This window comes from Xiphophorus maculatus, chromosome 1 (assembly GCF_002775205.1).
Source record: "Xiphophorus maculatus strain JP 163 A chromosome 1, X_maculatus-5.0-male, whole genome shotgun sequence".
In the NCBI taxonomy this organism is placed as follows: domain Eukaryota; kingdom Metazoa; phylum Chordata; class Actinopteri; order Cyprinodontiformes; family Poeciliidae; genus Xiphophorus; species Xiphophorus maculatus.
Genome location: NC_036443.1, coordinates 8387871 through 8402039, shown reverse-complemented (window position 1 = coordinate 8402039; position 14169 = coordinate 8387871). Strand labels below are relative to the sequence as shown.

Below are 14169 nucleotides of genomic sequence, written 5' to 3'. Positions count from 1 at the left end.
TGGACATGAGCTGTTGGATGCACTGAATAAAGTATAAATAAAATCAATAAGCGAGAATATTAGAGGGTATCGTTCAAAAGATACGGGCTTAATAAAAAACAGTATGTTTAAGGTTATTTTTAAAAGGTAGTTTTGAAAATAAACAAGTCTCATTAGAACATATATTCTAACTTACTGAATATGATTGTGTGCCTTATTTATTCTATTGTTACAGTGAAGCTTGTTTGTTCTGCCAACTTTCAGCCAGCATTGGACACCAAAAAGCAACTGATAATCCTAACCAGCTGTGAGAGACTGGCCCGTCTGTTCCAGCCCACTGGACTGAAGTGAAACAAAGACAATGAAAGAACGTATATTTCAGGCCGTTAACCTGATTTCAGTTGCCTTAGGTAAGTACTAACTTTTTTTTCTTGCTGAACATCTTGTGATTTTTTTTTTAAGTATTATTATTATTGTTTTATTTGTGTGGTGGAATTGCTGCTTGATGAGACAGAAGTTAGTGGGTTTAACCAGGGTTTTTACTGAAATCAGGTAAGCGTACTTTATATGTGCATTAATACCCTAGTGAAATGTTTAATTGTTTTTTTGGGGGGGGTATGCATTTTAACCCTGACACTAATTAAGTGTCGCTCAAATTTGAATATTGACTTATTTGTTGGTTACAGATAAAAACAATTAAAAATGTGTATTTGTCATATTGTAAGATGTTAGTTAATGTACTTTGTTTTTAGAATAATCTTATTATTTCCAGAAATATAAATTGACAATAAACTCTCGTGCACTGCTCAGATTGACTCTGTCTGCAGCAGCGACTACACTTTCAGTGCAGGTTGAAACCCTTTGCTGTTAGTCAGAAAGTGATGCTGCTCTTTCTACATACTGCAGAGAAACCAGGCCTTCATTCAGCGTTTCTGCCTGTTTTGGCAACTTGTCTGTCCAAATGAAGGCTAAGCTCATTTGTTTCACACAAAGAGCTATGAAGCAGAAGGGGGTCAAGCAGTATGCCTCACTTCAGACCATTTTCAAAAGAAACAATAACCAGACTAGCCCAGAATATCATCTCAAACCCCACCCATATTCTTCATTCAGAGTATCAGTTTCTTAACTTAGTGACTCAGAGCTCTTGCATGTAGACTGAGCAGCTGCAAGAACTCATTCGTTCCACTTTCAATCAAAGCCATACACTGTAACAAACATTTAACTGTGATTGTTTTATATATTAATTTCTCTTATAATGGATTTAATATACAAGTGGTTTTAATCATTTTATTGTTTCTGCAAAAATTTTAAGTTTCTCCTAACCTAACCTATTTACTTTTCTTTGGTCAGCATTAATAACCAAATTTAATCTTTTCCAAAAATCTTTGTTGGTATAATTAGGAAAGTCAAGTTTTTTTGCTTCTTTGTTGTGAGTTTCATAACTTGACTGTAGGAGTTTTATCTTGCCAATTAATCCTGTCGTCATTTGATTTATTGGGCTTTTTTTTTATCATGACTGAGAGAGTTGCGTATTTTGTCCCCGTCTTTTCCATTTATAAAGAAGCCGTTTTAATCAGATGGGGGAGTTCTTCTGCTGTCGATTCATGATGAACATTTGTGTTTTGAAATTTACACGTGGTACTGCTCGATACGTTACAGTGCAGTTCAATATATGACGATATTATTGAAGAGTACATTTAGTTCAGAAACTCTGTTAACAAAGTGATGGATGTTTCCAGACCTTCACTTCTCTAATAATACTTTTCTGTTTACAGACAATGAAAACACATAATTTAACAGTAGAATTTGCACATCAGACCGAAATAAAACATATTTAATTCAGAGATGAGGCTTGACAAAAAAGCATGCCTAATATGTATTGTTATTTCTAAAAGATATTTTTGAAAATAAACAAGCCTAATTAGAATACATCCATCTGTTCATTCCTTACCTGAACACACTTGTCCTGCAGGGTCATGAGGGTGGCTGATGCCTGTCTACAGTAGCAGGTATACTGGGTGAGAGACTGGGTACACCCTGACAGGTTTACTTATTTAGCATCAGGGTGCAATGTTACCTGGAGAGAAAAAAACTTTGAAGAATATATTATTTATCATTGAAACTAAATGGCTGTTATAAAGTATACCATTAGGTTGTTTTCACATCTTGATGGTATATATAAACATATAAATATGTGTGTGTTTGTGACTTGTTTGCTTCATAGGGTTGGGCCTTGGATTTCTGCTGAAGCTTCTAGTTCCTCTAACTCCACATCACATTCACTGGATCCAAACGCCAGGGGAAATATTTCTAAATATGCTTCAGATATTTGCTGTCCCCCTCATTGTGACCAGCGTGATTGCAGGCAAGCTAAATATGAACTTAGATACTTGATGTATGAACTTGTTATTATTATTATAAAGATGTATTTGAAAGTTGCTCACTCATTGTTTTGTGGATAAACACTTGACCATAGCTGTATCTGGACATTAGATTCATATGGTGATCTTACTAATTATTTCTTGTGACTAAGAACTATAAGAAGATAAAGATGAGTTCAGACCTTTAGACTATTGTTAGGACACACATGAACTGGCATGTTGTCCTAGTCATTGCTCAGGCACCACATGAACTTCTGGTTCTGCTCTCATTTCTCAGGAGTGACTGAATTAAGCAACCAAATGTCCAAGAAAACGGCCATCTTCACTGGAATCTACATCTGTGGCACTACCTTCATTGCCATAAGTATTGGTAACTTTCTCATAGGTAGCAAATTTTAATGTAGATTTATCAAGACCACCATAGAGGGTATTGTGTTATTGTTTTTGACATGCTGCCTGAGACTTGTTGAAAAAAAAAATCATAAAACTGTTCATTTAAAAGTGCATCTCAGGACAATCAAGATTGCTGTACCGTTAAAAGCTAACATAAAACAATAGCAACAGAATGCAATAAAGATTTAAAAAATCCACATCATCATAAGCTACGAAAAATAGGTTCATCTAAAAAGATGCGGTTTAGACCAGATTTCAATAGTCAGAGTGAGGTGATATTTTTGTAGATTATTTGTGTTGTAGGGTTGACTCTGGGGCTAATAGCTAAGCCTGGTGTGAGGCAAGACATTTCATCCACTGAATCTCCGGATGTCCCACCCTCCTCCATTCATTTGGTCCTTCAGGACCTTTTAAGGTGAGAGAAGAAGAGTTCAGGCAAAATTCCTGCTATTCTGAATATTAATGTTATAGTTTCCTGCATAGAAAAGATATAATAGATGTTTTTTTATCATCTCTAACAAATACATACTATAAGTATTCATACTCCTTGAACTTTTCCATATTTTGTGACATTACAATCACAAACACGAATGTGTTTCATTGGAATTTTATAAGAAAGGCCAAAACAAAGTGGTGTGCAATTGTGAAATAGAAAGAAAATTATTAGATTCAAAACATTTTTTTACAAATAAAAAGCTGAAAAAGTGGTGTGCAAAAGTATTCAGCCCCCTTTTCTCTGAATGCAATCAATAGCCCTAAGAAGTTGCCTGATGAGTATTAATGCCTAACACCTGTGTGTAGTCTAATCTCATTATAATTTAGGAGTGCACATTTATTGCTTTGCTTATCATTTGCTGTGATAAATGTCCTGCAATAAGAATTTTGTTTTTCATTCATCCATACAGCTTCCCGCGACCCCCTTGCAATGGCACTATGCCTCCCCTAGGGGGCGAACCCCACACTTTGGGAACCGCTGACTTAGGGGGTTGAATACTTTTGCACATTGCATTTTTCAGTTTGTAAAAATGTTTTGAATCATGTATAATTTTCTTTCTGCTTCACAAATGCATACCACTTTCTGTTGGTCTTTCACAATAAATTTCAATGAAATACACTTATGTTTGTAATGTGACAAAATATGGAAAGGTTCAAGGGATATGAATGCCTTTTCTTCCCATTGCTTGAGTTAAAACTATGTTGGTTTATGTGTAAAATTTATGGTGAAAAATTATATCCTCATGTTTTGTGTCTTACAGTTTTTCTCAGTTGGTTTGGTGCTTTTCTCAGAACATAATTAAAATTCACAAAAGCTTCTTGTTCAATCTTCAAATTACTGTGCCTCTTAAGCACATCAAAAAAAGAAGTTTCTCATTTCTTTCAACAAGTTACAAATACTTTTTTACATTTATGCAGGTGATTCTATCTGATTCTCTGATTCTTCTTACTTACGTCATGTTCATAAAAATTAATTATGTCATAAGTTTGGTTTTCCGATTGTCTTATGTTCCCATTTCTACTTTGTTTTTGTTGTTTTCTTTGTGCTCTGCAGTTTTGTCTTGTTCTTTCCATACCAAACTAACATGGTCGGGTCAGCAGATTACAGTAAAAGGATAAATGTGAATTTTGCGGTCTCTTGCCATTAACCTCCCATAATTACAATTTACAATACTGATCAAAACTTTAGCTGTAGTTTACAACAGAACATCCCTTCACACTGTTATATTGACAACACGCCCAATCAATTTGACTGTCACAATGAAATGAGGACGTTTAATTCCGAGGCATTGGCACGTTCATTGACTCAGATGTTTAATTTTGAGAAAAAAACTGGCTTTTGCAGATAATCCAAGGTGTTTTGCTGCTTGTAGAAATTGTTTTGAGAAACGCACTTTTTCGCAAATGTCAAGAATGATTTGAGAAATGCACCAAAGCGACTAAGAAAGACTAACATCTACAAGCACAGTTATTTTGTGACTCTCCTTTGACTCACATAGGAACATGATTCCAGAGAGCTTTCTTCAGGCTTTCTATGAGCAGGTATGTTTTTATTCAGAAGCACAGCTCACTGTGTAAATTCCCATGTTGAGTTTGGAAAGTTCCCACAGTTTATTTTTTTTCCTCTCAGTACAAGACTGAGATTGTTCTTATTAAAAGAGAAGAATCTGTCCCCAACATTAGTCAGGTGAGTATTTTTTTTTCTGATCTTTGTTCTTTTTCTATAACAACTTCCAAAAGTCTTCACAGCCTTTGTGGAGGGGAAAAAAGTCTTTTCGCCATTGGTCGAAGTTTCCCAATACACACCAGTAGAGCTGAGACTGTATAAACAGCTGATGTCAGAAGCAGAAGTCAAGAGATTTTGGATTCCTGTAACGATGTAAATGTGATGCAGATGTGCATGAAATATCTTCCCGTTTTGGCTATGAGCAGAGGGAATTTGTATCATTTCTTTATTTATATATTCCATGAGTTTAGGCACCTTTAAATTCCTCCATGTAAGCAGCTCTTTATTTAGTTTCTTTGTTTTATTTTGCCCGAAAAAAAAACACTAAAAGACTTAAGTGATGAAAAAATTGTTCAAATACACAAAGACTTTTTTTTATCTTTGTATATATATATAAATGTTTTTCTATTCAATTTGTTTCTTCCCACCTCTCAATCTGAACGGGTTTTTTTTGCTAAATACATTTTTACAAAATAAATCCAAATAAGATGCATTGAAGTTTAGGATTTTAATGCAACTAATTGTGGAACAGTGATATTTATTGTCCAATAATGATGCACTTCTACAATATTGCTCTAAGAGTTTTAGAAACAGCATATTTATGTTGTTTTTTTGTTTGTTTTTTTGCACAGAATGACACAGAGATACGACTGATAGGCAGTTATGTTGCTGGACCCAACATGATAGGACTGATCGTCTGGTCTTTTGTCATCGGCATCATGTTAAACAATGTGAGAAGCAAGGCCAATGTCACTGTGCAGGTCATTCAATGCCTCAACGAAGCAATAAAAATCACATTTAACTGGATCCTGTGGTAAGATCAAACAGTGCATCATTTCACTCTTTTACCAAATTAGACCCATTTTTAACATGAATATTCTCTCAATTATTTCCGATCAAACACAAGAGGAAGTCACCAGTACTATACCACTTAAATGTCATTTCATTTCTTGTATTTACGGCAAGAATGACCGTTAACCTTCTTTAGAAAATTAGTAAAGCAAAAATTTTAAATGCCTATTTTATTTAGCCTTCTGGCTGCTTTTTGTTTCAGGTACTTGCCAGTAGGAGTGTTGTTCCTGGTTACACACCAGGTGCTGGAGGTTCAGGACTGGAGCGCCATCATTAAACTTGGAAAGCTTTCAGGGCTGGTTCTTCTGGGGTATGTACACCTCCTGTGTCTCAGCTTTATTAATAAGTTGAAACCACTGAACTCTACATAAGAAGGAGAGAAACTGCTTTGAATGTTATTTACAGAACAGTATCACTGATTTTACTGAGATCTCCTCCTTCTTTATGTTTAGAGATCAGTTCTTATGAATACAATCCAGCGATGACTTCGAAAAGCATAAATATCTATACTGGATATCGACGTTTCGACTCGGGGGCGTACTGTTCCAATTCTCTAATTTTTGCCCTCTTGTAATCTGACCACTCGAACCCTTGTGTGCACTTTGATTGAGTCCACACTTCATAGAGTGGTGTAGGGGCCCTGTTGAGTATTGGAACCGGGTCCTTGACTGCATGCTAGTGATGCCATTCAGCCATTTAATTCAAGCGTGTCGGACAAGGGAAACTTCTAAAAGTCTGGTACACTGGCTCTTGAGGATTAGATATCACCAGCTTATCCATGTGTTAGAAAGGTCTAGTCAAATCCAGACCTATAATCACTTGATTATAGGTCAAATGATTATAGTCCGCTATTTTGCGGAGAGGAATGTGACAAACAAATCATAACAAAACATAGAAACAGAAATAGAAAGAGCAAAGCTGGTGCAGACATAACCCAGCAGGCTGCAGCTGGAACTGCAGCAAAAGGTTGATCTATAATGCATAATGTAGATGTACGAACATTTTCATAGATGAATGGTTACTGGGAAACCATGCATCATTTTCTTTCCACTTTACAGTGCTGAACTACTGTGTATTAGTATATCATATAAAATCAATCCAAACACTCTAAGGTGTCTGGTATTACCATGACAAAATGTATAAAAGTATCAAAGTTAAAGGCCAGTGAGTACTGGCCTTTAATACTTAATAACACTGAGCATGACTTTATTGTCTCTTTCAGGCTTATAATCCATGCCCTTTTTGTTCTTCCTGGGCTTTATTTCATAATCCTCAGAGTGAACCCTTATTTCATCTTCGAGAAGACCTCAAGGGCCTTGCTGACAGCATTTGTTATTGCGTCCAGGTGAGATGTTCTGCTTGTTTGTTGTCAGAGTGAGACACCTTTCTAGTTTCCACATATGAACAGTGCTCCAATAAAGGATGTGTTTTCTGCCAAAGCTCCGCCACTCTGCCCATCACCCTCCAATGCTGTGAAGAGAACATGAAGGTCAATGTGAGACTCTGCCGCCTCATGCTGCCCATCGCCACTACCATCAACAAGAATGGGACCGCGCTCTACGAAGTGATCGCTGTTGTCTTTATTGCCCAGATAAATAACATCGTGCTGGATGTCGGCCAGATAATCATCATTGGGTAAGCTACTTCCTAGATGTGCCTGGAATTGAGAAAACATGCATAGTGGAATTGTTAAATTGTTGGGGGGGTTCTTATAACAACCAAGTAACTATGTTACCTTTAGTTGTTAAAGAAATGCAATCAATATGAAATATAAATTAAAAGATATTTGGCTTTGATATTTAATGCCTTAAAATTGGCCATTTGTCTCTTTAAAAATTATACTCTTTGAAACTCTGCCTTCAGAAAGTCATCACACCTGTGTTGTACTCAGAAGTAGCTCATATGCTGAGCTCAGGAAATGCACAGTTCCACGTGTTTGCTAATTGCTGCTGGCTAGTCTGAATGAGCTGAGGGTGAGAGTTGTGGGAGAGGGGTGCTCTGTGAACCTTGTTCAGCTCCAAGGTTCCAAGCTGCCACTTTCAGAGCTTTGTCCGAAAGTGCCGATCAGTCCACAGAGGCACAGCTGAGTGGTTGTCATGGGAGATTACAGGATTTCTCAAAAAAATGCATGAAATTATGCGACACTCCAGGTATGTTTTTGATGAGGAAATAACATTATGACACGATGTAAGCTCAAAAAAGTAAGTTTTGCATAATACTAACCACTTAAAGAGGAAAGGCTGACACACAGCTCTGTGTTGTACCTAAGACTAAAATGCTCATGAAGGCTGTGCTTGGTTTGCAGCTTGACTGTTTCCATCATCAGCTTTGGAACTGCAGGGATCCCAGTATCGGGAGCTATGACCACTATCCTGATTCTGACATCTGCGGGACTGCCTGCAGATGATGCCTACGTTCTGCTGGTGGTGGAATGGCTTCTGTAAGTCCAACTTGATGCTCACAGCCTGATATTTGTGTTTCAAAATTACTTTGAAGTGTCACTGAAATGATAAAACCACTTACATGATTTAAACAACAGCTTTTTACAATAAATGGCCTTGTGATGTAATCAGCATAAATCAAACCCTACACAACTAGGCTGAGTACAGGGAGGCAGAGAAGGTTCTGAGCGACTCTTAGCGAAGATTTGAGCCATTTGTCTAAAGAACCTAGATGGAGTGATGAAGAAGAGGGAGCTGGTTCTACTGAAGAACTGCAATCCTATTTCTTTGAGCCATGTAGTTCAGGAAGCAAGGATGACTCCAGCATTTCTTGGGAGGAACGATCTGAGCTGGACATCTGTCTCCTCCAAATCACTGAATCGTAATAAACAGATATAGTAGTTATTCATATTTAAACCCAGTTTAATTCAAATAATCCAGTTACTTACATAATCGGTTAGTTTTGGGTATGTCCAACATGTAAATGCTGAGCATGCTGAGCCTGGCGTGGAATGAAAATTGCGGTCAAACTTGACGGCTTGCTTTAGTGCCTCTGTGTGTGAGCAGAGCTCACCGGGTAACAGCTGGGAACGATTATATGCATTTTTTCTTTTTTGCAGCCTGTGTGGGGCTTTAGGGGAAACATACTGTTGGGGAAGCGCAGACTGACGTAACTCATCTTAAAACACCAGAAAATGTCCATGTTCAGTTGCTGCAAAAAGGAGAAAAGCAGCCCATTGACAGCACTAGAGCATATAGTGATAGAAACCATAAAAGAGAAGCAGCACAATAGACATTTTTACCTTCTTCTGTATCGGCATATCGCCCATCACTTGTATATGGTTTGATTTACCCTGAATACGTCACAAGATGGAAGAAGAGCTGGTGCAGCTGGTTGTTGTAGAGTGAGAGACAGAAAACCTTCAAGAACAACAAAGCTGAGTCTGACAGCATGCTTCTTCTCTTCCTCTGGGCTCTTCAGAGACCATTTCGGCACTTCGGTGAATGTTCTGGGAGACTGCTTTGGTGTGGCTGTCATCGATTATCTGTGCTACGATGACCTGATGAAGTACGACAATAAAAGGTGAATGAAATTATTCAAATTACATGTTCATTTGCAAAGACACAATGTTGCCAAAAGTATTTGCTCCCTGATCCAAATCGTTGAGTTCCGGCGTTCCAGTGGCTTCCACAGCTGCAGGTGTATGAAAGCCACCACTGAGACTGAACAAATAGGTCACTCTCAATAGCAACAGTGAACTTGAGACTAACACCATGATGGGATGCCACCTGTGCACGACTTAAATTCATTACATTTCCTCTATTCTAGACCAGTGTGGACATTTTGTCTGAAGATTCAAATCCTGCCTCAAATGTAACAAAAGAAATATGTACAGCAGCAAAGACTTTCGTCCCTAGACTCCAGAATACAAACTGGCTGTCCCCTTAGTTCCTCCTTTCCCTTTACTTTTGCTGTATGGAGAGCATCTTCATATATGCTAGCTGCTGGGTTGCAAAGAAAAACGTTCTCCGAGGGGTTATTACCACTGCCATTGAATAATTGGCCACTCCCTCCCCAACCCCAATGAACTCTACTATTCTTATTGTCTCAGGAAATAAAACAAAAAAATATTAATTATTTTTGTAAGCACATAATCTATTTCAGCTTGCACCTTCAGGTAGAAGATGGAAACAATAAGATTTTGAGTATACAGGCGTGACAACACTTTTTAACGCCACTGGTTATTTTTGAACTGTTTCAAATAACAATTATCTGATTGTAGCAGGAGCTGTTCTGCTCGTAAAACACTTACACAGATTGTGTAAATACAATTTCATTTTTTACTGCATTGTTAAATAAACATCCTCACGGTCCTTCCTGTCCCTGTGAATCTCTCCTTCACACAAGTCACTTCTTTCGAGCCTGTAGTTCTCCAAAGCCAGATCTCTGATCTCATCGCTGTGTTTGGGAGTGTTGCATTCTGATCATTTCTGGAACCTAGTTTCAGTGGGGATGATATGATGTTAGTATGCAATGGGCAGGTCCCACTTTGCTCTGCTGTGACAGGACTCTTGGTAAACACCAGAAACCAACAGTGAGGGGTCCTGAGTGCACCGATGGCAGAGGAGCTGAACTGCTTCTGTGCTCTCTATCAGCAGTTCTCTTCTGCTCCAGTCCTGCCCAGCCCCAGCTGGTTTCTGTACCACCTCACTCCCTGTACAAGAGGATGATGTCAGACTGGTGGTCCTGGCAGTGAACCACAGCATTTTTTTTTACCATTACAAAGATCCCAACCTTGTGGGAACAGTTGGAAAATGGCTTCTTCCTCTTAGCACGTGACTGAGCACCAGTACACAAACCAGTGTCCATAACATGTATTATTGCATTTTGCGTGGAAGTACTTAACCGGTTTGCTCATATCATATCTAACCCTGTGGGTTGGGAATAGACATCCCTCTAGTTCTCATGTGTGTGTGAAGGCAGATGAAAGAATACTTTTGTCAACATTGTGTAAATCCCTTTCTGAGCTGTATCAATGGTCTCTGTGTTATTCACACATAAACTCACATAACAAAGATCTAAATGTATCAGAATGTCTTCAGTTTGGAGAAATTTGAGCATAGATTGTTATAAGTCATTTACACCAAGTGGTAAGACAAGAGGTACTTTAGTCCCAGTTTGTCTTGAACGTTATTGACCATGTTTTCCATTTTACCTGTTAGCATTGAAAGGACTCGTTCCATCAAGGACATCGAAATGGACTTATCCTTTTTGGATTCTGATGAAGAGTCCATTTCCTCCACCCCTTCATCCCACTCAAGATCCATTTCACCTAAGAGAGGGGATCATCTCAGAAGAGTGGTAACGCCAAGAAACTGAAACCTCTGGATAGGGACGTCATCATCCGGGGGTGTCTGAGCTGCTCATTTCCATGTTTGCCTATGTTTTTATTAGGAGGATGGGGCCATATCAGTTTATTCATGTGTTTCTTTGTTTCTATTTTTTTTCAGTTCTTGCAAATATGAAATTATTTACTTATATCTCCATATTTTATTGATGTTTAATGTAATTAGTATGTATAACTATTGTTATGTGTTTGAATAAAACTGATCTGTACAATAGATTTCATGGTTGTTACTTTTCCTTTTGCATGCTCACTATTTACGGTCTTTTGTGTATTTATAAATTTGATCTTTCTCAAATGGCTGGTTAAATATACTCACCAGCCACTTTATTAGGTACACATTACTAATAAATGTGTACCTTATTAGGTACCAGGTTGGATCCCCTTTTGCCTTCAGAACTAACTTAATCCTTAATGGCATCGACTCAACAAGGTACTGGAAAATATTCCTCAGAGAGTCTAGTCCATACTGACATGATAGCATTAAACAGTTGCTGCAGATTTGTTGGCTTCACATCCATGATGGAAATAATCCCAAAGATGTTCTATTGGACTGAGATCAGGTGACTGTGGAGACCAGTCGAGTTCAGTGAACTCATTGTCGTGTTCAAGAAACCAGTCTAGGGAAACATACGGTTGGGGAAGCGCAGACTGACGTAACTCATCTTAAAACACCAGAAAATGTTCATGTTCAGTTGCTGCAAAAAGGAGAAAAGCAGCCCATTGAAAGCACTAGAGCATATAGTGATAGAAACCATAAAAGAGAAGCAGCACAATAGACATTTTTACCTTCTTCTGTATCGGCATATCGTCCATCACTTGTATATGGTTTGATTTACCCTGAATACGTCACAAGATGGAAGAAGAGCTGGTGCAGCTGGTTGTAGAGTGAGAGACAGAAAACCTTCAAGAACAACAAAGCTGAGTCTGACAGCATGCTTCTTCTCTTCCTCTGGGCTCTTCAGAGACCATTTCGGCACTTCGGTGAATGTTCTGGGAGACTGCTTTGGTGTGGCTGTCATCAATTATCTGTGCTATGATGACAATGAAAGGTAAATGAAATCATTCAAATTACATGTTCAAAGACACAATGTTGCCAAAAGTATTCACTCCCAAATCACTGAATTTAGATTTTCCAGTGACCTCCACCTTTACAGTTGTGTGAAATCCAGCACTGAGGCTGAGGAAAAAAGCTGCTCTCAGAAGAAATAGTGGTACCGACATTGGATGCCACTTGTGCACTACGTCTAGCCAGGTGCGCCGTATAAGGGGGAAAAGTTATGATAATTCCAAGGGCCCCTGACCGACAGGGGGCCCTCCACAATTTTTTTTTTTTATTTTTTCAGTAGAAATGAAAAAGAAATGGGGCCCTGTCAATTACAAAGTTAATCATATTGCATTTCCTAAAATAGTTTTTAGCAGTACAAATCAAATGTTGCCCCTCCCAGACCAAAAAACACACATCCATATTTGCACTGAATCCCCCTGGATCTGCATGAAGTGGTTCGTTCCTGCTTAGCGCTTCACGGTGACGATGTTCAGCAGCAGTCTGATGTTGTCTGTGTATTTAATTAGAGTTTTCTGTGTCCCCGAGTCTTCGTGTTGTCCTGTCTTCCCCTTGATTCCATACTTAAGTACAAGAAATTTCAGATACTTTGAGACTTTAACTCAAGTAACATTTCAGTCAGTGACTTCGACTTTTACCAAAGTCATATTTTGGAGAGGTACTTTTACTTGACTCTGAGATTTCAGTACTTTATACAACACTGGCGTCGAGCCCGTTGTCTTGGACTGAGTTTATTCATTAAAATCATTCATTTATCGCATTCCTGGGTCTACAGCGTCTGCCTCACCACCCGCACTTCTTGACAGTCTGATCCTTTATGACATGCGTCATAAATCAGCACCAGTAAAAATCTAAACTGGTGAGTGTTTACCACTGATGCTGGCTGACTTGTGGGCCTGAAGTACGTCTCACAGATTGAGGATACTATGAGGAGAAGTGTTTTGGCGCCAACTAGTGGTTAAAGTGGTTAAAGATCAGTTTTATTAAATCAGACGTGCGTACTCGGAAAGTAAACCTAATTTTGCCTATTAAACAAAATATATTGTTTATCTTTAAACAGTTAAAAAAAACTAGTTTTTATTAATTATTTCAGTATCTCCGTGTTTTTTTTTATTGGTCTTTTTCTTATTGGTCTCTTTTCTAAAATTGCGAAACGACGGACTCCTACACGAAACTAAGGGTTTAATTGGTTTCGAAAATGTATCCAATGTTTTTTAAAAAAGTCTATTTCTTCAGTTGAAAACTCTTCTATTCATTGTTTTAAATAAAGAGCTTTTAAAACATGTTTAACATTTATATAATGTCACAATGTCCTCTGAGCAAGTCGCACTTTTACTCTTCCAAATGCATCATTTGTAGGTGATCATTGGGTTACGAGATCCGCAGCTGCAAAGAGCTGACGGTTAAAGTTAGAATACATTTCAAATGATTATTTTTTATTACCATTACCATGGAGACTAAACATGTTTGGGGTTTTTTTTTGTATCATTTAACATGCCTATCTTTCATTCAAAACTCTAAATGGAATAAAACCGAGAATGAAACAGATTATCTTAAATCTCTCAAAACACAAACGTCATCCTAGTCATTTCACCAGTTACGTTCTTTGACATTTCTCCATGAATTCCCACTGAGCAACAAATCACATCACCCGTCCCTCCTTTCAACAGAAAATGTTTTATTCACGTTATTACTATAAACGACTCTTGGCACTTGTGCTGTGGGCTAACACTGTAAAGTACGTCAACAATATTTCTCAGACTGTTAAAATGTCCAGTGTCCAGACACTGGACATCCACTAAACCAAGCAGTTCAGTGGAAGCACGTTGTCTTTTTCATTTTTCTTAGAATAAATACTAACATTGTTTAGCATTTGAACCAAAATCAAGGTATCCAAGGAGACGCGGGAAGGCTTTTCCAGACAGAATAT

The 14169-nt window shown here is 38.0% G+C and overlaps 1 protein-coding gene across 1 annotated transcript; it reads left to right on the top strand.

The window, feature by feature from the left end:
* Positions 1-340: 340 nt before the first annotated feature.
* Positions 341-11294, top strand: LOC111609670 (excitatory amino acid transporter 3-like). Its single transcript, XM_023339194.1, has 13 exons — positions 341-389; positions 2204-2344; positions 2638-2730; positions 3057-3168; positions 4748-4790; positions 4879-4935; positions 5607-5788; positions 6029-6136; positions 7049-7171; positions 7267-7461; positions 8132-8266; positions 9250-9351; positions 10992-11294. Exons 1-13 carry the CDS (start codon positions 341-343, stop codon positions 11146-11148), a joined length of 1497 nt encoding a protein of 498 aa, XP_023194962.1. The 3' UTR covers positions 11149-11294.
* The last annotated feature ends 2875 nt before the right edge of the window (positions 11295-14169 follow it).